Source organism: Cottoperca gobio, chromosome 4, assembly GCF_900634415.1.
Source record: "Cottoperca gobio chromosome 4, fCotGob3.1, whole genome shotgun sequence".
NCBI lineage: Eukaryota > Metazoa > Chordata > Actinopteri > Perciformes > Bovichtidae > Cottoperca > Cottoperca gobio.
The window spans coordinates 20638400-20662089 of record NC_041358.1 but is presented as its reverse complement, the minus strand read 5'-3'; the positions used below and the strand labels follow the sequence as shown (position 1 = coordinate 20662089).

General features: G+C 40.1%; 1 protein-coding gene across 1 annotated transcript; it reads right to left on the bottom strand.

Moving 5' to 3' along the window:
• Positions 1 to 1531: 1531 nt before the first annotated feature.
• Positions 1532 to 23360, bottom strand: kita (KIT proto-oncogene, receptor tyrosine kinase a). Its single transcript, XM_029429583.1, has 21 exons — positions 23230 to 23360; positions 19843 to 20097; positions 17948 to 18232; positions 17715 to 17854; positions 16564 to 16756; positions 14939 to 15125; positions 13402 to 13517; positions 13048 to 13162; positions 11646 to 11830; positions 10160 to 10266; positions 9903 to 10029; positions 9261 to 9365; positions 8486 to 8596; positions 8164 to 8305; positions 7903 to 7997; positions 7668 to 7798; positions 7213 to 7335; positions 5694 to 5805; positions 5503 to 5602; positions 5152 to 5257; positions 1532 to 4051 (listed from the first exon to the last, which is right to left on the bottom strand). The coding sequence occupies exons 1-21, from the start codon at positions 23282 to 23284 to the stop codon at positions 3869 to 3871; spliced, it is 2973 nt and encodes a 990-aa protein (XP_029285443.1). The 5' UTR covers positions 23285 to 23360; the 3' UTR covers positions 1532 to 3868.
• Between the last annotated feature and the right edge of the window lie 330 nt (positions 23361 to 23690).

The following is a 23690-nucleotide window of genomic DNA, read 5'->3' as shown; positions in this document are numbered from 1 at the left end:
TAAGAATGCGTTCTGGTGTACTACATCAAGAAAAACATTTTTTTTTTAAACCAAAGACTTGATGCTATCTTAGTTGCATAGTAGCTCACTGAAAATAAGCATCAAATATCACATGGTAAGGTATGAAGCATCACATGATGCTGAAGAAAGACATTGTGATGTGATCAAGGGAGGTTGTATAATAAAGCCCCTGGAGGTATACTGTTAAATGTTTTTGATCTTTAAATACATTTCTGATTAGGAATATTCACAGAAACTGAAGTCAGTTTAGTTTTTGTGTATTTGTCATAATATTTTAAAATCTGGTAATCTAGAAATGACAGTCTTAAACAGAAAAAGTAATGTTCCTGTCCACAGAAAGGGCCTCCTTCCCTTGTATTTCCCACAGTGCAGCCTCTCTGTTTCCTCCTAACTTAATCTTAAGCACGTACAGGAGGTGTTTCATATTAAACTGTCAGATTTACCACAAACAGTGTCGGAAGGACAGTGACATGCTTATCAAATTTACAACCATAGCAAGGAACCGCAGTGGGTTGAGTAATCGCAGCCAGCACATATTGACGGGGGAGCTGTTGCACAAAATGCAGGGTTTTCATGCACATGTTCTTGTTTTTCTTTTATATTTTATATTACAAAACATAAGTCTATACTTTTGGAGCCAGATCACTTCCTAAGAGAGCAGTGTCACAAGTTAAATTATGGCTCTTCTGCATAATAGTTTGATAAAAGAAACTAACTACAGTATGGGTGTTTATAATGCTGTGGTTTGCTTGCTTCAAAAAGAACGTTTATATTCTTAAAACAACATGAATTTCAGCACAGTTTACATATTATTGACCATCAAGGAATCCAGGACACTTAAAGTCAACATGAGCTACCGTTGTGCCACAAGGGTTATTATTATAGCATTTGGTGTAAATTAAAGAGTTGACAGGTTATTGGTTAATCCGGGTTCAAAAGCATCTTATTTGACATACAACTGTTGCATGATTAAAGGAGCAACTGTGTAACTCAAAATCTTCCCTGGGAAAACAGCAATAGGCTATTTTACAGCCATACTGATATACCAATCCTGAAGGCAAGATGAGTCTTAAATAAATACCCATGTGTAATTGATTTATATTAAAATGTTGTGAGTGTTGCGATACATCTCAGCCTTTCTGTCTTTAAAACTCTGACAAACAAACATTAAGTTCAATGGTGGGATTTCCTGCTTGTCTCTTATCAGTTAGATCCTAAAACAATGGCCTCTGCCCACGCTTGTCTGATCACAGTGCTGTTGTCCTTCTCACGGCTTTCCCCTCACAACCAGATGTCCCTTTCTGGGCGAGAGCCAAAAGGATTTAGAGTAGAGCAGGAAGAATGGCAAAAAAAATAATCAGATAGGGTGTCATCCATTACTGTATTTTACACTAACATTTAAACCACTGCACTTGGTCAAATATGAGATTAACATTGACCAAAGCTGCCCATAGCAGTATGTTGAGCATGGTGTATTCCTTTGACCAAAAAAGGGACCAAAAATGTTTAATTGGGAATCAATATACACAATTTTATTTACATTGACACATGTATTAACAGCACACCAAATTTACACGGTAACACTAAAGCCTCAGGTTTAATAAATATTTACCAAAATGCAGGAAAAACTTAGGGGAGCTAATGAAATGTAAAATATCCAGAAATATAATTTTTAATATCATATTGATGATAAGATATGATCACTGGGATCAGTTTAGTCTGTTTTGCTTGGGTAGTTATCAAGTGAACTGGTTGAAATGACAAATCAGCCAAAATGAAAACAAAGTAAATCTCTTGCATTTAAGATATCATAGTGACAGAGACGTAAGCAGCTCTTTTCCAGTTAAACCTACACTTTTAAATCTGTGCACACATATGAAAATACAGCATTCAAATTCTGCATCAATGTACCACATCTTCATTGTAATAAACATCTTCAAAAGCATCAACCTTACTTTACAATATATGCACATTTATATTTACAAACAGACGGAGCAGTAAGACTGTGGGGTTTTGTAGCCTAAACGACTTGATGAATCTTTAGAAGTGGCACCTCTTGATAGTACTTATTTTCGTTCTACAATCATACAGACATGCACGCTAAAAGAAGTATGCATGCTCACACACACAAACACACACACACACACACACACACACACACACACACACACACACACACACACACACACACACACACACACACACACACACACACACACACACACAACACTTTCCTTCAGTAGTGCTCTTCACAACAACATCCACCACTCATAATGGTCCAGACTGACACAGACTACTGGCTGAGAGATGCTGAAAGTCCCACTTCTAAAGAAGGAAACAGCTGGAGACAAAGAAGAGAAGGACTGCTGGGAAACCAGCTACTGGTCGGAGAACAATGAGATGACCAACGCGCTGAAACTGAGCGCTTGTACCCAGTGTCGACATCTAAAGAGAGAGCCTTGAAGACCCACTGGCTTGTCACCTCTGGGAATATTGCAGACCACTTAATGGCATTTCACATGAGCGTCACCCTGACTTTATCCATGATATATACTGTACAATAGAGAGTTACAGCGGTAGCATGGGCTAAAACAAACCAATTGCCTGTCAGACAAAACAAAAAGGTTCCCGTTTCCTCGTCCTTCATGAAGGGGAAGAAGGTGAAATGCAGAGAAAACACATTTCAGAAGTGGCAGTACCTGTCTCATGCTTGTAAACAAAGATCATACACTGGATGTGGCAGGACAGCAAACCATACAAACCAGAAGTTATTTATACTTTTACAAGAGAACTCTCCAATAGTCCAGCTGTCAAAATGTGAAACTATACATCTGCATTACATGCGTATGTAAAAGGTAAGGTGAATGCTAAGAATTACAGGCTTCTCAGAGTGTCTTCTTTGTCAAATGTTTAGTTTCCCATCTCATCATATAGCAATGACTAATATCATTACCTACAGATTTGTACACATATACAGTCAACAAGCACATAAATGAAAAGCTAGCGTACCATGTTTATCTCATATCTCTGAAGACAACTGTGTAAAGTGTCCGTGGGCTGATCCATGTAATGTGTTGACTGATCCGGTAGACAGTTAGTTGCTCTGTAGGTAGTGACATCCAACGTAAAAAGAGCAGAAATATATTTAGACTTGAAGCACTTAAGGATTCTAAGCATAACCGACCATGCTGTCTAATAGCTTATATACCAGTGTCTTATTTAAATTGGCCCCCGGAAAATCTCTTTCATATCAACATAGATCTGAACAGTTGGAAATAATACTGACTATAAAAGAGTGAAAACTGCATTATGTGGTGTATGTGAAGTTCAAATGCCTTATGTGCTTTTCCTCCAACAATTGCAACAGCCAACCAAAATGAAAACGCTACGTAACTATCCATAACAAAACTGAAAAATGTAAAAAGAAAAATCTCCATTAGATAGACAGAAACAAAACAACCTTTATGAAATGTGTAGGAAAAATGTAACTGAAAGAAACAACAGAAAATAACAAAACAGATAACAGTGTAATAATGTACTTTCATGACAGTTTTAGAGTAATGGTTGATGTCTCAACTCTTTCCATTGCCTTAACAGTTCTTTGTTATGAGTAGGGGAGCATTAGTCCAACTGTCCCCCCTGTAATTAGGCAATAGTAGTAATGACAATGATAAAAGCCATTCGTCCTTTGTTGTTTCCGGTAATGGATGGCAATTACCATTTGTCTGCAACACGTGACAAACAAATGCCGCTGCTACCGGGGCGGTGAGCGGGTGCAGTAGTTGTGAAATTTGTGGCGGAAAATTACAGGCACTTTATGAGGCAGCCAGAGAGGTTGGGTGGGTCCTTACACCCGTTGGGCTCTGAGGGTTGTCCCCTCCAGGAAGACCTCGTGCTGGACCAGTAAGGGCTGAGTCGGAGCGCCGTTATTGCCAGCTGAGTTGAGACTGTGAAGCGCAGCACTCTGAGAACTGGGCTCCTCCCTGGTTCTTGGCGTCACCGGAAGCCGGGAGCTAAAGTTCAGATAGATCTGAAGATAAGGAAGAAGTGGAGAGAGAAAGAGAACAGAGGAAACATTAGTGATATTGTTTATATCACTTTATCCCAGTAATACATGTCAGTATTCAACTCATCTGCAGAGTTTGTCACTTTTGTAACTTTGGTATTGATATTTCATGACAGTACACATATGGACTAAGCTAAAAGGAATAGTTTGACAGTGGGAAAAATTCTCATTCACTTCTCTGCTGAGAGTTTGCTGAGAAACAACAAGCCTGTCTCTGCCCAAAGTGAAACAAAACCAAAGGTCTTCAGCAATGTTAGCATCTCTGTGATGCTGCACTTAAGCACAGCTGTTTTTAGCTAAATGCTAACAATAACTATACTGACATTCTGATGTTTAGCAGGAATAGGTTTACCATTATCACCATTTTGGTTTAGTTTTAGACATCTGTTCACTTAAAACAAACGAGATACAAGGTGTTTATTCATATTCAAGACCTTTTAATGTTTGGAAAAGCCAAGCTAGCCGTAGCTTCAAACGTAACGCACAAATGTGAACTTTTCACCTATCTCAGTAAGAAAGCAAATTATATTCCCCAAACTGTCTTCCTGCCATTGACATGGAAATCTGTCAGAGCTGTTGGCGTAAAGGAGGAGAGTCATGAAAACAATGGTAGCCCTCATGTGGAGCATGATTAAATCAGACCAGCTGAGAGTTCTAACATATCTGCTTCATGCTGTGAGAGGCCCCTAACCTTTAATTGAAGTATGTGTGAGTTCTTGGGAGTTGATGTGTCTTATAATCACACGCCTAGCATGTTAGGCCTGTGGAAATGTGTATAAAAAATAAATTAAAATAAAATAAAAAGCATTCAGCATGAAATAAGCCTGGGGTCCATTAGTCTGGGTTTAGCATTTAGCATAGAAGACCATTTTTGTGGAGGCTCAAAAAAGGTGTCAAAGGTAGGCCTATCACATGAACCGTGGCACATCAGGACTCCGGAGTCGCTCCTATTTCACTACCTCATAATTCTGATGACCGCCTGTGTATTCTTTGCCGTAAATTATTTTGAAGGAATGGAATTTTAAAGCATATAGTGAAAGTAAAAAACAAAAAGTGCACCCTACATGTTTAGTGGCGTCTGTCAGCTGTTGTTCAATCCTTTCCACAACCTTCCTGAAGGGGGGTCTGTTGAAGGGGTCGGCATCCCAGCAGGACCTCATAATATGATACCTTCACAGCAGCATAGAAACACACAAACACTTTTATTTGTCTACAGTTATTACATCCCTGCCTTCTTTTTGTGTGTAACTTGTTTTCTGCTTGTGAAAGCTAATTGTAACAGGATGAGAGCTGACTAAGACAAAAAAATCCTCCACATTGCATTCTTTTATAGTCTCACCACCTCCATCTACCATTTCACACCATCTCTCCTATGATCCTTTTACACAAACTCATATTTCACTTCAACAACTCACATTTCACTAGGTGCAAACTCTGGAGCATCCATTCTGTTTCCTTCTTTTATCAGTTTGTAGAACTTGGCATCCACAGGCATACCAGGATAAGGACTGTTTCCTACATTTAGCGGGGAGATTCAGTTACATTGTGCAGCTCTGAAAACACACAGAAAGCTAGAAAAACACACACGATGAATGGACAGACCTACCTAGTGAGAAGATTTCCCAAAGCAAGATGCCATAGGACCACACATCACTCTCAAATGTATACACACACTCAAAGATACTTTCTGGAGACATCCATTTCACTGGCAGACGAGCCTGGGAGTAGAAAGAAAAGTTGAACTTGTTCAAAATTTGAAACCAGTAATGTTTACTTTCTTTCCTTTATTGTGGTTGGCGTAACACATATTTGTGACCGAGGACTGCTAAATGAACACACTGTACAAAATGTCCGGTATGCACACAGATCTACAAACATAAAGCTCAGCCCATCTGTGCCGCCTACACCTGATACTTATAGAGAAATGCTAAGACACATCTCACCCTTGGGTTAGCGTTCAGCTGTCTCACCCACACTTCAACATGTTTGCAACTTGTAGAAATAATACTTATTTTGGAAAATGTGCAATACAAATAAGGTTCAAGGAAAAAAGTAGATGTGTCTAGCTACCTGTGACCTACGCCAACCTAATACATACACATAATAAAGTGTACAAGCATTAGATGGCCACCAGGGGATTTTTCGGTTTTACGATGCGTTGGCCTCAGGTACAAAATCCTTCACACCTCTAGCAAGTTTAAAACTAGTTATTTACTAAACCAAGATGTACAATTCAAATTTAAGGAATGCCTTAGCTAGCAAGGCCTTTAGTAATGTGTAAATCAGTTGCTACGAAACATCTTTAGTTCTGTCTGATTGAAAGCAATTAACTATATAAGGAAGTATCTGTAGCATCACAAGCTTTACCTTAACTGCCAACAATAACAGCCAAGCAATATATTATACGCAAGTGTCAATTCTTTGTAAATGTATGTATGACTTTGTTCTTATTATTTGTATTTATTATTTATCTATATATAGACATATATGATTATGCTAACGTAACTAACATCAATCATTCTATACGCTTAACAGTATATTGTGTTGTTTTAATGTAATTTAACAGTTTACAATGTTACCAGACAATTAGTGTCATATCATATGTGTCAACCATATTCCATATTATCTCTTTCACTCTTCACTTACTTTTCACGTACTTTTGCAACAGTTACACCTGGCAATTAGTGAGTGTAAATATTTAGTGACAACTTTTTCTAGTTTGTGCAACCGCTTTTAATTTAGGGCTCTAGCAGAGGTAATGTTAGTAATGCCAAATATTTCCTAAAATGAGAACATGACAAATGTCAAAGACAGCTGGATTTACAGTTTGGTCTTGAATATTTGTTGCAAATCATCATCAAGGCTAAATTCACTTCATGGTATTACTTTTTTTTTTACAAGACGACTTGTCTCAACACATATATAAATACAATAGCTTAAGTTTAAATTGGAAAAGCCCTAGGGAGGAAGTTTGCTTACACAATAGCATTGACAAGTAAAGACATAATGGACTAAGCAAGGGCCCGCCCAATAAATATAGTTAGACGGTTTCAAACCAAGAACCTGAAGAACAGGATTTAGTTTATCTCACATTCCCAAGTGTGACATCTTTAGTATAGACTTACGTTGCCTTTGACTACATAGTTGGAGTCCGTGTTGATGTCTCGGGCCAGGCCAAAATCACAGATCTTTGCTACTCTTCCTTGAGTAAGGAGGATATTTCTGGCAGCCAGGTCTCTGTGGATACACTGGAAAACAAATGCACCACTTTCTTTAATATCTAATGATACATGTCATATACATGACCAACATTAGATGATGGGCTTTTTCTAATGTAGTTTGGAACTGATTTTCCACCCTTGACTCTGTAACACACAACCACTGACACTGATACATGAGCTCACAGGCCACAGTATCTTGCCTTCACAGCAAATAAATCTTTCAACAGCATGCTCCAACATGCGTTTTAGATCCGTTAACTGGATGTGTAAACCTCACTCATCAGTGACGTCAGCTATCATTAGTACGAATTCACATCACTTTTATCTAAAAAGTATGACAGTTGTTATTTGGGGCTCACATTTTTGGCGGCTAAGAACTCCATGCCTTTGGCCACTTGGTGTGAGAAGCTTAGAAGGTCTTCTGTGTCTAGAGACAGACCATCCTCTTCAAACATCTCACTCTCTGCATCTGCTTCAGCATAGGAGACACCTGAGAGGACAAAACAGGACGGAGATTATTTTTCTGAAATGCTATGAGTCTTACTTCATTTGCTTTTCTGATTGAGCTATTTGATGAATGGCTGGCTTGCTTGCCTTTGCGTAGTGAGCGACTCTTCTCAGAGGATGAGCTGAATGGCAGGTTGCCAGCAGCAGAAGGCCTCATGGTCATGTAGCCGCTCAAGCTGTCACTGTTAAGAGGAAAGGAGCAGTCTGGTCTAAGCTGAGCACAGCCACACATAGACACACTGCTGTCCAAATACCCTCCTCCTACGCACGTTCTGGATAGTAAACACTAGTACTCTTCTCTTACACACAAACAATATAACCCTCTTTATACACAAAAAAGAACCTGACCCAGCTGCGTCTCTCTGCGGCATGACATTGCGGTAGTGGCAGTCTTCCTCAAGCTTATAGCAGATGAATGATTCCCTCTTTCTGCGTAGAAAGTTAAGGAGGTCTCCAAAGCAGCAGTACTCTGTGATCACCAGTGTAGGGCCTGCAGACAAAGAAACGTGTGATGATGATCCCCCCAGATACATAGCTTTTGTAAAAAGCTGAGTTGGTGAAATAAAGTACTACATCTCAACAAAATAAGTCTCCCTAAATTCTGTCAACAATCTCTGCAGTTTCATTCCACAGTCTCAAATGATAATACAAGACAACATGGCTGCCGCACCTCCAACAGTGCAGGCTCCCAGCAGGTTGACAATATTCATGTGGTTTCCCAAGTAACTGAGGACTTTCAGCTCTGACATGAGTGCCTCTTTCTCTGTGGCATGAGCGCTTGCTGTGGGAGAAAAAATAAATTGGAAAACAATCAATATCAGAATCAAAAGGATTTGGAGTAAACTCAGCTCAAGTTGAACTATGATTATGTATCATTGCAGTGTGCAATCCACCAAATGAAAATATCCACACATCAGGGCATTCATGGTTGCAGGATTTTAGTAGTCATCAACTACTCCCAAAAGTTAGTGGAATAATTGGGGAAGGTATATATTCTTTTTTCCGTTCCCAATACAAATGATCAATTCTTGTCAAAAAGGTCTTAAATACAACCAGTAGACTATTATGTGAAACCCCTGACAACACAATTGCTGCCTTACTCTGAATGCCTGCAGAAAAGTGATACAACTTCTTAAAGCTGCAACGCTCCCATGCACGTTTCTCACAAAGTCAAAATAGCCATGATGTGCTCATCCCACCCATTTCATGTGTGTTGACAGCAAGCAAAACTTTATTTATATATCACATTTCATTCCAGGTGGAAGCCCACACAACAAACAGTAGCTATATAGATAGTGTAAAGATACATTGGTCAACACAATGAAAAAGACACATTAAAATTACATGTGAGCTACAACCATTTAGAAATAGATCTAAAAATGAAAATAATTATAATCAGCAATTATCCAGTAATAAATAAATAATACACGTGAAACTGTGCTTACATTTGAGCATTTTCACAGCCACCGTCATGACTGAATCTGCTTTGGATAGTCCATATGCAGTGGCTTCCACCACTTTCCCAAATGCACCAGATCCCAGTGTCTTCCCTGAAGACAAGAAGACAGACACAAAACCTTTATTCCACATCCTGTTTCTCTCTAACAAACTGGCCCCATGCCAGCGTTTGTAGCAGTACCAGTGTTAAAACCCGTGCTGTGTACGTAGGCACCAGGACACGCAGGATCCTGTTTAAGGATTGTTAAAAATACCACCCCATTATATGTCAACAATATCATGTTTGCAGTGAAGGAGTGGGGTTTCATCATCTATGAGCTATGCAACGGGTTAGTTACCACAGACATGGTTAAAACCTTAACACTGTATAAACACAGAAAACTGAGTATGTCAATCAGCATGTAGTTGCCTGAGGCTGGCAGGGGGGGATGTCATGTCGACTGCACTGTTTATTGCTCAACCTTTACAGACACAAACCCTCATTTATCTCCATTCCTACAATGATTTACATGTAAGACATAAACCAATATGTACACTCAAAGATCAGAAATGACAGACTCATGAAGTTATGGAGGCCTAGTCACAGCTATTAACGCTGTTAATACTGATAAAGTGTACAGGGCAATTACCAAAGCGCAAGTTATTGCGAGGAAACTCCCACTGGTGATCGTACGGTAGCTGGGTGGGGTCAATGTACACATAGTTGTTTCCATGGATGCCCTCGATAACTTTCCACTGAATCTGGTATTTGGGTTTCTGGCAAGAATACAAACAAAACATACGCATAAATTAAAACTACTTACTTTTTACTTACTCTTGACTTACTATATTTCAAAATGTTATAAAAGAGGGTGTGCCATGTGGGAAAAGTGCAGCGCTGTCTTACCTGCATGTACTTGTAGAAAAGCATGATGAGGACGAGACAGAGGATGCCTGCTGCGGATACCGAGCCAATTAGCAGAGGGGTGAACAGATCATGGGGAACAGTTCTCTCTGCAGGGAGACAGAAGTGATAATGTTAGAAACAAGAGCAGTTGCAATAGAGTCAATTGGTGACACGTTCAATAGTTTGCCATTTTAACACTCTAAATGACATTGCAAAAGGGGAATTAAGGTAAACAGTGAAGCTCACTTTGGTCAAATCACAGCAAACTAATCCAATTATATATGTAAACATATTGTATTGTTTCTTTGTTTGCAAATTCCACACTTAATTTAGTTTAACTGCTTGAAATCTGTTTCGATCATTCGGTACTTAACTGGATTCATTTTGCTTTTACAGCTGCGGCTGTGAGTAATTATATGTAATCAGTATACTGTGCCTTTGTGTCTGGCTGTTTGTGATGCCTTATTGTTTTGCTCCTCTGTACATAGGGGTGTAATAAGCTCTTTAGAGATAAGAAGCTTTCTCTCCACTTCAAATCTGAGAATGCAGAGTCGGCAGGAACTAATCCCCTGTAAACCTGTCAGTGGTTTCTAAAGCTCTGTGTATTCCCTGCTGCAGCTCATTGACACTTCCAAGCCTCCCACAGCCCCAGAACGCCCCGCACCGCCAGGACTCCTACTGTGCTCCACACTCTGAGCGCCTCCGCCTGGTCTGCTGTTCCTCTGTGAAGCACAAAAATCCTGGGCACACACTCCCAAAGGTTTGTCCTGCCTTGCCACAAACACTCCCGTCCCTCATAATGCTTGCCCACATGCTCGCTGTAGCCAGAGTTAGCCCTCGTGTCCTGCATAAACCCGGGTCTCCAGGCTCAGGCAGGGGAAACTTTGCTGTACTTTCAGTTCCTGCACTTGCACTACTTTGAGGACATTGTACAGCAGATGGGAAAGCCGTTATAACAGAGGGGATTTGGAGTCATAAAGTAAACAATGGACTAAAGCCAATTCCTATATGTAAGTGACAACATCTTATCGTGGCCAATCATGTCTGAGGTTATCTCTCCATGCTTATGTTTACCTAGCAGATTATAGGCGACCAACCTCTAGTTGTAAAACCACATTTATGGGTTAATTCTTGGCAAAATCATGCTTGCAGTAAATATTTTGAGTTGTGGATTAAGCTCCATGTGGGTTTTACAGAACTGCTAAGATAACTTTTCTTTTTTAGTGCACAGGCAATCAGTTACAGGTTGTTTAATGTCACTGAGATTACTCCAGTATGTTTTTAATGTCAGTATGTCCTATCTTGTACCGTTAACTCTGTTGCGCTTGATTCTAATCTGAAGGATTACATCAAATCACCAACAAAACATGAGACTGACAGGCACCCCCTTCAATATCGCGTGGCCCCTATTTAACTTTGAGTGGACCGCATCCTACTTTGTTTACGTGAGCGTGCACATACGTACATATACGTGATATCAACTCACCGGTGATAGAAAAGAGCGTGTAGGCCTGCTCTCCCTCCACCGTAGCCACACATTCCAGAGTACTGAACCGTCCCCTGCTTACGTTCACCCGACTTTCCACCTCCGTCTTCCCAAACATGGGGCTGAACAATGTGACAGTGATGACATTGTTCTCCTCCTGGGTGGCATTCACCTGTTGAGAGCACCTGAAGGCAGAAGATTATACCGCTGTAACAAACAGCTGACAGGATCACCAAGCTATTCATCAGTTGTCTCACTCAGGCATCTTTCCGCTAAGTCTCGGCAAAGACACACATTCCTGATATCCTGAGTTTTGAAAACACTTTTAACACTTGTTATCACAATATGCAGAACTATGGTCACATGTCCACCAGAAGTCCTAATAATAATGGGGAATTCCACCTGTGCTCATGGAATTGTGAAACAGCTAAAAAACAAACCCCAGGGCTCATTTTACCCAGTAGGCTACCAGAGCATAACACAAGCAGCTGTTATCTAAACGTTCTTTGGACACAGGCTCACTCTGGTCACATTACTTTCTTTTTTCTGTCCATACATTTGCGTGCCTGTATGTAATGAGCATTAAGTGGATTTGATTATAATTAAAGAATTACTGGATACAGTTTGGATAATCACTTGTGATTCACTGGCTGTGCTGCTTGGGATTGGTGTTGCTACGGTAACCAGGTGCTCCTCCTTCAACACACTTTATGTTTGACACAATAACACAGTGTGTCGTTAGTGTAACTTTAATCAAGTACCACTGAATATACGTCGTGTGGGTCCAGTTTTAAACACAGTCATGCATCCTTCATTGCAATTACAAAAGCCATGACATTTGTTGGCATACACAGACCTGATATAAAATGATTTAGCTTGTTGCAGCACCTGATGATTGATTTAGATTTGGCATCTTTTCATTTGTTATAGTCAGTTTGATGACCTGTCTGCCTAATAACCATTTACAATCCCTGTAATTACTTTATGCTGCAGTCAGTCAGGGTCAGCACACTTCACAGCATGTTTTAGCTAATTATCTTTTACTTTTTAACTGATAAATGAACGGAAACTTTCACCATAAATACGCATTAATGTGGATAAAGTTTGGGATTGTAAAACAAGACCATGTCTACTTTATAATTTATCATTATTTAAGTTGCTTTTTAAGCCCCTTAAAATAAGTGTTTATCTATAAGATTAAATAACAATTACTAAATAAGCAACAATCTACGTTAAAGTTTGAAAAATAATCATCTTTAGTAATTTTTTTGTGAAAAGATTAATGCTCGAAAACTCATTAGAACTGTGAGAGTGTTTGTTATTGGTCAGATTTGACTGGAATTGTTCTGGCGGCATAACGCTAATTGAGAAAAAGGTTTTAAGGCTTTAAAAAAAATCTCACCTGGCATAGGGCTGCTCACAGTAGTACCAGGTGATCTGTGGGGCAGGGAACCCCTCCGCCACACAGCGTACCTGTCCGTCCACTGGGCCCTCGTGAGATACAATCTCAGGTTTACCTAATAAACACAAGTTACTGTCAGAATATGGCAGGTAACAGCAAAATGACAAGCTGGATTGAACCTTAGTGAGGTACGAATGATGCAGGGTAAAGTGAGGTAGAGAGCATGGCCTCATTTTACACAAAGAAAAAGGTCAATGAAACCTATTCCCACATGTCAACTCCTGAAGATTAATTATTTGGCTTAAGGGAACACAAAACCTTTAAAAAAAAAATCAAATCTATGAAACAACTTACTGATCACAAAGATGGTGAATGTGTGGTTTACTAAAGCGTCACCGTTGGAGGCTTGAAAGGTGTAAACTCCACCCTCTGACATTTTCAGTCGCACCAGCTTCAGCTCACTGCTGTACCTAAACAAAAATAAATTACATTTTTAGCATGAATGCATTCAGCAATTTTTGAGAGTCCTTATTAAAAATGCTTTTTGTAAATGCTTCAACAGAAAAGAGTAGATTGTTCTTCATTTATGTCCATGCTGCCTAAGAAAGAATTTGAAATGTTATCCTTTACAAGCTCCACTGGCTCCCCATCCCCCAGAGAATCCAGTACAAGATCCTCCTCATGACTTACAAAGCCCTCCATAACCTGGCCCCCTCCTGCCTGACTGACCTCCTCCACAGACACACCCGCAGCCTCCGCTCTGCTGCTGCTAACCTCCTGTCCCCCCCCCCTATCCAGACCAAGCTCAGATCCTGGGGAGACAGGGCCTTCTTCAGCGCTGCTCCCACCCTCTGGAACTATCTGCCTCAAACCATCAGAGACTCCTCCTCACTCACCACATTCAAATAATCACTTAAGACTCACCTGTTCAACACGGCCTTCAACCACTGACCGTCTCGTCTCCTTATCCCCCCGTTTTTTTTTTCCGTTTGTTCGTTTATATTTTATTTTTGTATCACTCACTCTGTCAAGCGTCTTTGAGTTTCTAGAAAAGCTCTATACAAATCTAATGTATTATTATTATTATTATTATTATTATTATTATTATTATTATTATTATTATTATTATTATTATTATTATTATTATTATTATTATTATTATATTTGCATTTTAGATTATAACCTATATCATAGTCTTGTGTTTGGCTTCTGCTCTTTTATGCACATCTGTTCTTTCACAGTGTGTACATGCAAATCATTGACATAAAAACAACAATAAAGGCATGTTAATTGTTTAAAAAGAGAGTGCCTTGGAGTTCTCTTGTGATTTTTGTGTCTGCATGTATCCTCATCCAAAGAGCACCTCAAACAAACTCCAGGAAGCGCTCTTAGCCAAACACCCTTCATTATCAAGGATACTTTAGAAATGTATTTTTTCCCTACAGTTGATATGGTTTATTGATGTTTTAATATAGTAAAAGGGTGTTTAACAACCATGTTCCCTCATGCATTTGGGTCACATCCAATAGAGGCTTAAAGGTCATGTCCTATTCTTCACATATCAAAAGGTTGAAATGAGCTCAAATACATTCAACTAAACATGCATCCTTGGATAATACTATGTCTTGTTTCCATCAGCAGTACTGCAGATATTTCTTGGTTTCTATTCCTGTTAAAGCAATTATATATTCTGACAGTTCCCCGTTTCAGTGTTCATGCAGCATTTTTAGAATTCCAGCTGTACTTTTCAGCTGGCTGTGACAAGTATGACTGTTATATGAGCACTGCACTAACCTGCAGCTGAACCAAATGTGTTAGATTCCACTCAATGAGGGTAATGAACATTTTCATCTACGTGTTAAAACAAGTGTGTGTTTTTGTATTGTCTCACCTGTATTCATGGCTGTGTGTGGTTATGACATGGTCAGTTGTGTTCCTCAGCTCGTGGCCCATGAAGCTCCAGGAGAAAGTGTGCGGCTTTGGATAAGCCTCCATTTCAACATTTAGGGGCAAACTCTCGCCTGAACGGACATGGATGGTTTCGTTGATTGTGGGTGCTAAGTTGATGAATCCTTTTTCTGAAAAATACAGAAATGAAATATTATCAGGATTTGCAGAAGTAAAATTGTGTCTATATGAGTCCAAATTATTTCATTTACTTGTTGGGGAAAACAACAGATACTGAATCACTCCCCATATGTACATTTAGAGCAAAGGGTTGACTTTTGGGTAATATGCTATTCCCAAAGTATAAAGAGAAGATCAACTCCTCTCTCATATCTGAAATATAAATATAAGGCTATAGCTAGCAGTCAGTTATTTAAGCTTAGCATATCGACTGGAAACAGTGGACAACAGCTAGCGTAGTTCTGTCCAAAGGTAACTAAAATAACCTACCAGTACTTCTATTGCTCACTATTTAAAACAATAGATCTTCTTTGTTTGATCCCTACAAAGACAATTATCTGTTTTATGTGTTGTTTTATACCAGAGCATTATTTTGCCAGGACCAGAAGCCAGGCGGATTCCAGGAAGTTAAAGCGACCCGTTGAGAAACAGTCTGGCGAATAAACCCTAGTACAACAGTGAATTGTTGTTTTTACTCTTTGATTCTTTGTTTTTTGCAGTAGGCTTACTAAGTAAATGAGATGTATCCATGTTAATTAGTGAGCGTTAAAGGTCCTTTTGGTAGATTCTGTTACCTTTGTATAGAGCCAAGCTAGCTGTTTCCCCCTGTTTCCAATTGTTATGCTAAGCTAAGCTAAGCTAAGCTAACTGCTGACGGTAGTTTCATATTTACTGTACAGTAAGCTTTGGGCGGTGTCTATTTTTCATACCTTCATATCTTCCTGACATTTCACAGAGGTATACGGTATATGGGAAAAACTCGGAGGAATGGCTTGAAAATAGCTGGTCAACACAGAGGTCTGAAAGGTCAGTCCAACTTGTTGTCAGCAACTTCGGGGCTAACCCCCTTCACTTCAAGCTGCAGGTGGCAAGCGAGACATGACAGGAACTTGGCTTGGGCCTTGAGGAGTTGTAGCATTTATTAATGGACTAAGAGCCTAAACTATACACACACTGCACTGCTACATTCACAGCTGTAATGTTATTGCTCACTTCATACTCACCACCACACAGTCTCGTCACACACTGACGGAAAGTTTAATAGAAAGAGGAGCGTCTGTATTTTCAACGGTATTCATTTCTAAATACCCTGGTATAGCGTAATACCTTGATACTGCCTAATCCTACCATAAGAGTGGTATCAATCTACTCATCTGACTCTCAGGCAAGAAAGCAAATGAGTGAATTTCCTAAAATTTCAAAATGGGAATAATTAAAGCTGCTGTCTGTAATTGTGCGAGGAGAGAAATGAAATATCAACACATTCAACACAAGAAGATTGATTGGTAACGCTTTCTGCTTCAGATTTTATCAGTAGCCAGTTTTTTTTCTTTAACAAATTCAAAAGTTAACAATGCAGCATTAAAGCTCATTTCTTCATGTACTCACCATAAACATCGAGCCACACTGACTGCGAGCTGACCCCTTTTTCATTCTCAGCTTCACATTGGTACCTCCCAACGTCTTGAGGTCTGACCCCCACGATGTTCAACGTGGCACTGCGCACGTGAGTGAAGTGCTCTGTCAGGATACGCGAAGAACCGTCAACCTTTGCTGGTTGCTGTGGATACCAGACGGCACCCTGTCAACGCCCAGAGATCTCTAGAGATTAACCCCGTCTGCATGTCTAACCTGACCAAGCACACAAATTCTGACACACAACCTGCCTGCATGCAAGTTCAAACACGCTCACGGTAGCCCACAACACACACAGCCAAGATCCTGGAGCTTAGACAGTGTGAATTTTGACCCCTTGCACTTTCATTCATACTGTCAGAACAACCTCTGATACAAGGTAAATGTGAACAAACCCTCTCAGTAAAAACAATTCAAACAATTAAATAGTTTAATATGAATTTAAAATGATTATTGTTTTCTTGTTTGGTACACTTAAAGACCGAGTTGTGACACCTTAACCTGGGCCAACCTGATTTATAAATATTTTTTTACAATGATACCAGTAAATACCACTGGTGGTGGGTATAAATCCACAGGACAGTTGATATTTAGTGGTTGACTGTTCCCAAACATGTAAGTCAGATATATGTTTTTACTTATCATAGCCCTTTTAAATCTTAAAAGACAACAATCAACACTTGCAAATTTACAAAAGGATTGTGTAGCTTTTGCGTACCTAACTGCGTTTCAAAGCAAATAGCGTCTCGGTGCTCCGGTGCTATTTGCATCAATTTAAAATATGTAATATGCATACATGTGGCTCAAAATTGTCCCTTTTCTATGCAAATGAGCCTCATTGCAAAAAACAGTCAAATTCATAAAGAACAGCGCAAATAGCCAAACGTAGTTACAGTGAAATTATAAGCTCTTGTTAGAATTACAACAAGAGTTGGTTGTAACTGAAGTGTATTTATACTGACAGACATGTCATGTTTAAATTCATTGCCTGAAGTTTCAAGGAATACCTCTGCAGAACTTGGCACGCTGCAAATATGATTGCAATTCGTGGTGCTATTAGGAACCACATTGCAACTTCAACCAACAGCACAGCACACAGCAAAGAAAAGGCAGAAGGGTCTCACCGAGCCAGGTGGGGTGATCCACTTTATCTGGATTTCTCCGTTGACATTAGAAGTGTTGCAGGTGAGAGAGAGACTCTCATCCCGGGTGAGAATCATTCTTTTGGTTGCCTGCAACTCAATCACAGGAGGAGCAACGGGGACTAAAAGGAAATCAAAACAAAATATGACTGAATTTTCAACCCGTGCTTTTGAAGCAACGACGCACATAAATATTTGCATTTACACCGCTTTACCTGGTTTTACTGTCAGGTAGTAGTCATGTGATCTGACGTACTCTTTCCTGAGTCTTCCTGTGCACACATAACAACCTTCGTAGGCTTTGTGTGTGTTGTGGATGGTGATGCCTTGCTCTAGGCTCGCAGATAACTGGAGACCAAAGGGCAGAGTTCTACTGAAACATGTTTCCAGGCGCAGGTTGTCCAGACTTGGATCAGTTGCCAGGCAGGGGATGGAAGCGGTGTCTCCCACTCGAGTGAGAATGTTGAACACCATTGATTTTCTGAAGGGATTGTCAGGATCTGCCAAAACAATGGAGGCGTCAGAGCTGTAAACTGGGCTGCACACTCGGTTGTTGAAGCTTTAGTTTGTGACAGCCATGATATAACAATGCTACACTAAAATATACTATTATCTCACCACTATTTTCACCTCTTGCCATATAAATGACTAGAAATGAAATTATTTTCTTTCATAACTGACAGTGTGGGCCGTGTGATTGGCTGACTGGTGCGCTCCATCAACTTTTAAATAGAACGGATGATGGCAAGTATTTTTGTGGGCACGCTGTCTTTTGCACGGACACTTTTTTATAGATTTTCCTGAAATCCAACCCCATTTTGTATTCTACATATGGTCTGCATTTTTGGTGGTGGGGTACGCCATTCCCTTACTGGATTAAAATTGCCTTCACATGCCAGGGGAATACAAAGAAAACAATGCATGCATTCCATCCAACACAATTGTATCTCACTAGCCATGGTTCCATCGAAATGTACTACTTTAATTTACTGATGTTTTTGTCTGCTGCAACCTTTTGTCTATACCCAGTGGAGCACATTGGACGTGATAGACATTCCTGCCTGTGATTTAACAGGATTCTTCTGTGTACAGATGGCAGTAATTCGCTAAGAAACCCGGTACTGATAAGACTGCTAGCAATAATAAACAAGGATGTAAACAGGATTTCAAATACTTTAAAACTGTTACTGCTTTACTTACTTTACTTATGAAGAAGGAAATAGCCAACATTCAAAATGTGTGTTAGTCCTCAAGGATGAAAATGGAAATTTCTTACTGATGCTTTACATAGAGAGCTTTAAACTGTGAAGCAGTCACAATAAATGCAGTGTATCTGTAACTGTGTTTAGCACTGATTGCTTTCATTCATCACAATGCAACCTCAAACAAAAACAACTGTATTTTTTTACAGCTGATCTCAACAACCTGGGTTTGTTTAAAACAACACAAGTTTGGTTGGCTTCACCATCTGTTCTCCTGTTGTATTTCTGACATCTTTGCTGACCTCAGACTGACTTGTTGTTACTACGGATAGTCATGGCTGTCATCATGATGCCAGAACTGAAGTTGTAAGGATTGTAAGGAATCTAGTAGCTAATTCAAATTTATAGAATCAACAGGCAAAATAAACTGATCTGCCAAAGTAATGACTCGGCTGCATATCTAACAGAGATGTCTACCCTACAGAGGTAAAGATTTGTAAAAGCTTGAATTGTCAAATCCATATTAATCAAATATCTTTTAATCATGCTACATCTGAGCCTCTTATCTGGAAAACAGTTACTGCTTATTACCTCAACGATAGATGTGTGGATTATGGAATGAATTATAAGCCTGCAGGTATGGCAGAGGGCCAATTGGATTTGGAGACACATAGAGGAGGAAATACAGTAAAACACAGTCATGCACTCAATAAATAGTTACAGTAGCTACTGCACCTGTTCGGGGCAAAGTTGCTCACATCTTTCTCTACGAGCACACCCACACACACTGCTCCCATCCTCCGCTTTAGTCAACTTGCTCTAGATTTCAGTTTTCTTTCTTCTCTTTCACACTCAAACACATGTAATCACCTAATGACACTCATACATTGACATTTACAGCCATCTACCTTTCACGTAGACATAGATGGAAGTTTGCTCCTTGGAGCTCTCCTCCAGGCAGATGTAGCGGCCCATGTGAACAGGCTGAGCCCTGGGGATGCGCAGTGTGGACATCCCAGCGACCTTTTTTTCTCCCCGTACCTTCGGCCGATCCTCCCGCAGCCACTGCATCTCCTTCTCACCCTGGCATCGCAGCTCGAAGGGTGCGTTGAGCGAGACGACAAGGTGGGGGACGCCGGGGGTGATAGTGGGCTTGGTGTTGCCTATAAAGGGATAGAGAGGGAAATCAACTGCATGTCAAATGTATTAAAATCACGAGAAGCCACCACACTATGAAGGAACACATCATGCATGATCATGGCCACATTGCTGATATGTGTGTTTACTCAGAGGAAGAGAGAGATCATTCAGAAGTTTTTTTATTGTTGGAAAGCCAAACAAGTTAAGCTACAGAAAAAACGGTTGTGTTAAAGCAATGGTTCCCAACGTATAATGGCTTGTGAACCCTTAAAAGAAACGTGTGACCCCTCAGCATGGGTTTTATCGCCTCAGTGTGGACACAAGCTGTGAGCAGTTTAACCAAAGAGATAACAAAATATGCAGTATTTCACTGCTACAAAGCAAAAAATAAAACAAATTGAGTTACCTTGTGACCCCTCAGATTTATCTTGGGACCTCAAAGTGCCCCTGCGTTATTTTTCATGCGCAACTTCAACTTTAACGATATATGTGACTATACCTGCACTTTAGATTGTTTTAAAAGTGACAGACTGAGGCTTTAAATTTTGACTATCGTCATAATGCAGGTAAAGAGGCTTGGTGCAAGGCTTAGCCTCTTGACATCTGAGCAGATCTCTGCAATAACAAGGCCAATGAAATTAATTATCATAGACAAGTACTTAAAATATTCCTTCACCCACCAGTTATAAATAAAAAGAACACGATGGGTATTGCACTGTGGGTGACTTTATAAGCCAAATACTTAATTTGCTGCACCAACTGAAAACATGTGGGGGCAGTGATTGAGTAATGTTCATGTTCCCTGAAAAACTATCACCGTGATTTTGGTTCTTCTTCTATTGAAGCCACCTGTGATCAAAACTGCAAGACTGTGCCTGCAACCTCCACTGGTGAGACTGCAGCGGGAGTGTAAAACAAGGTGCTGCTGACAAAGATGCTCCCTCCATCCTCCCATCCCTCCTTTGATACACTAAATATATCTTGAATATTCTTCACACAGTCTTCACTTCAATATAGATCTGCCATGAAACGTGAAAAGGGTGTGGTGGCAGAACATCTGCACCTTTGCGTAAATTGTATTATTTAATATTTGACTAACAACTGTAGAATTTAAGGTGCAGGTTTGGTTATCAAAGGTCAGGAAAGAAACACAACAGAGGATATACAAGTTGTACATGTGAGGTATTGTTTTATACATGTAATAATATATATGTTCACCCTCCTATTGTGTTCGTGTCAAATCTGACCGATTTACTACTTTCATCAATCATAAATATTTTGTTTTACATTTGATTGCTTCAAGGCCTTATGATATCCTCCACAGTAGGCATTTGAACATATAACATTTCTGATCACCACTTTCATTGATTTAGTCAACTTTGTTATATCCATGGTGTTCCCGGTCAAAATTGACCGGCATAAGAAATGAATGGGTAACCCTAGATTAATTTCATCCAACAGATAGCACACACACACACACACACACACACACACACACACACACACACACACACATACACACACACACACACACACACACACACATACACACACACACACACACACACACACACACACACACACACACACACACACACACACACACACACACACACACACACACACACATTACACTATTATTTTTGATGTTCTGATGTTCTGTGAATTTTGGTTTGTTTTGTTTAGTTTTTTTTACAATAAATGTTAATTACATTACAAAATAAATAGTTTTCAGTGTATATTCTTCATATATTTATTGCATTTGTTAATGTAAACCAGTAGTCTGAGACATTGTTTACAGCTTAAAAGGGTGTTAAATAAAATGTGGTGATGATTAATGGTTTTTGTGTTGCTGTAAGAGCTGTTAAAACAGACCGGTCAAATTTGACCGGGAACACCAAAGTAAGGGGGGAGAAACGAACACCGAGGGTTTAATACATCGCAAGAAAACATGGTACAAGTGAATTAGCTCTGTCATCTGCGTTAACGCGCTAAAGGCAAACTTCATGGCGTGCCTTACATCACATGACAGGCAAGGCTGTGCACACTGCGTAAAGATGTGGCAGCCATTCAAATTCCCTTATGATACCTACATAGCATGAACATCAACGGCCTCCCATACTTTCAAGCTGGTGATCTGATGGAAATAAGAGCAGAATATACAGCCCATGTGATGCCGCCCCTTAGCTGCAGGGGGTTCGTAGACGCACCGAGGGCGCAAAGAAGCGCAAAGTTAAACAGCTTTGTGGTTCACAGCAAGGATGTCTTTTTGTGTGCAGTTTGCCAATAAAGCTTCCCATACATTTGCGAGCCACGTCTGGAGAAATCCCAAACTGTGTTTACTGACAATAAGTAAGTTGCATCGCATGTGAACAGAATACAATTAAACCCACAAATAATAATAATATAATATAATATAATAATTGTGTGTGAAAAACCAGTCAAATACAATGAGGTGTTTATGGACTTTGACCTCTGAAGATGATGCCAGGCCATAATAGTTGCAATGTGTTTTCAAAGGCTAACCAAACTGTTGTATAATGCTCTGTAAAAGTCACACATGTGACAATGTTTATCCAACAAATGAATACTTCCATACGCAAGCAAACCAGTTCTGGACGGCTACCAACTGCTAATTTGCATGCTTACAAGGCATCAGGAGTTGCCAAAAATATTTCCATAATGACGGTTATGTGCCGGGAGGAAACCAGCATGAACCTGTCGCGTTCATCGAGCACAACACGAAAAAAAAGTATCTTCTCTCATTCAGCATGCTACTTTACCTCCACTGTTTGATTACTTTTTTGTTAATGGCGCGATGTTCTCTGACAAAACTATGAATTATTAAAGTAGCTCGCTGGCATCCAGATCATCAGCCAAAGTATCCACTTTCCTCATCAGGTTTCAGTGACTTCAGTTTGTCTTATCAGCAGCCTTCAGAACTCATCGCACCACTTCCCAGAACAAAGAAAAGTGTGGAGAAATTCACCATAAAGACCATGTGGAGCAAGTGGAGCAATTCAATTCATGCGGATTATCTGTAGGCTACTGGGCGAAATGGAGCTGAATACATGAAGTCATTCAGAGACAGTCGACTCTGTATCCAAAAGTTGCCTGCATAAAGTGGCGCATCAAGTGCAAATGATCAGTCTTACCTGGATTGAAGGTTAACTGTAGAAACACAGACAGCAGTATCCAGTGGTATTCCATAGTTATTATTCCATGGGTCTAGCTGTGAAGATGAGCCAGTGTCTCTCTGGTTAATGTGCCTCTACTCTACTCGCCGAGCGCGTCGGAGTTGTGGGAAGTTGACTGCAGGCTGTGATAGAGGCGCACTTATAAGTCTTTAAAGGGCACAGATGCTCAGTACAGCTCGTAACAGCAGCAGACGTCGACTGTATGTAAACATGTTGTTCTCCTAGAGCGAGCCAAAGGGGACGACACAGGCCAACCAGGTATATCTGACTGACCGTGGCGTCAACAAAACGTTTATAGGAGCCAGTGGTGGAGCCTATTACTCACGCGACACACAGGGAGGGAGGTGTTTGGGACCTATTATTTGCTTCCCCACAAAGAAAGACCAAGCGCACACACAGACTGACAGAACAAGACACAT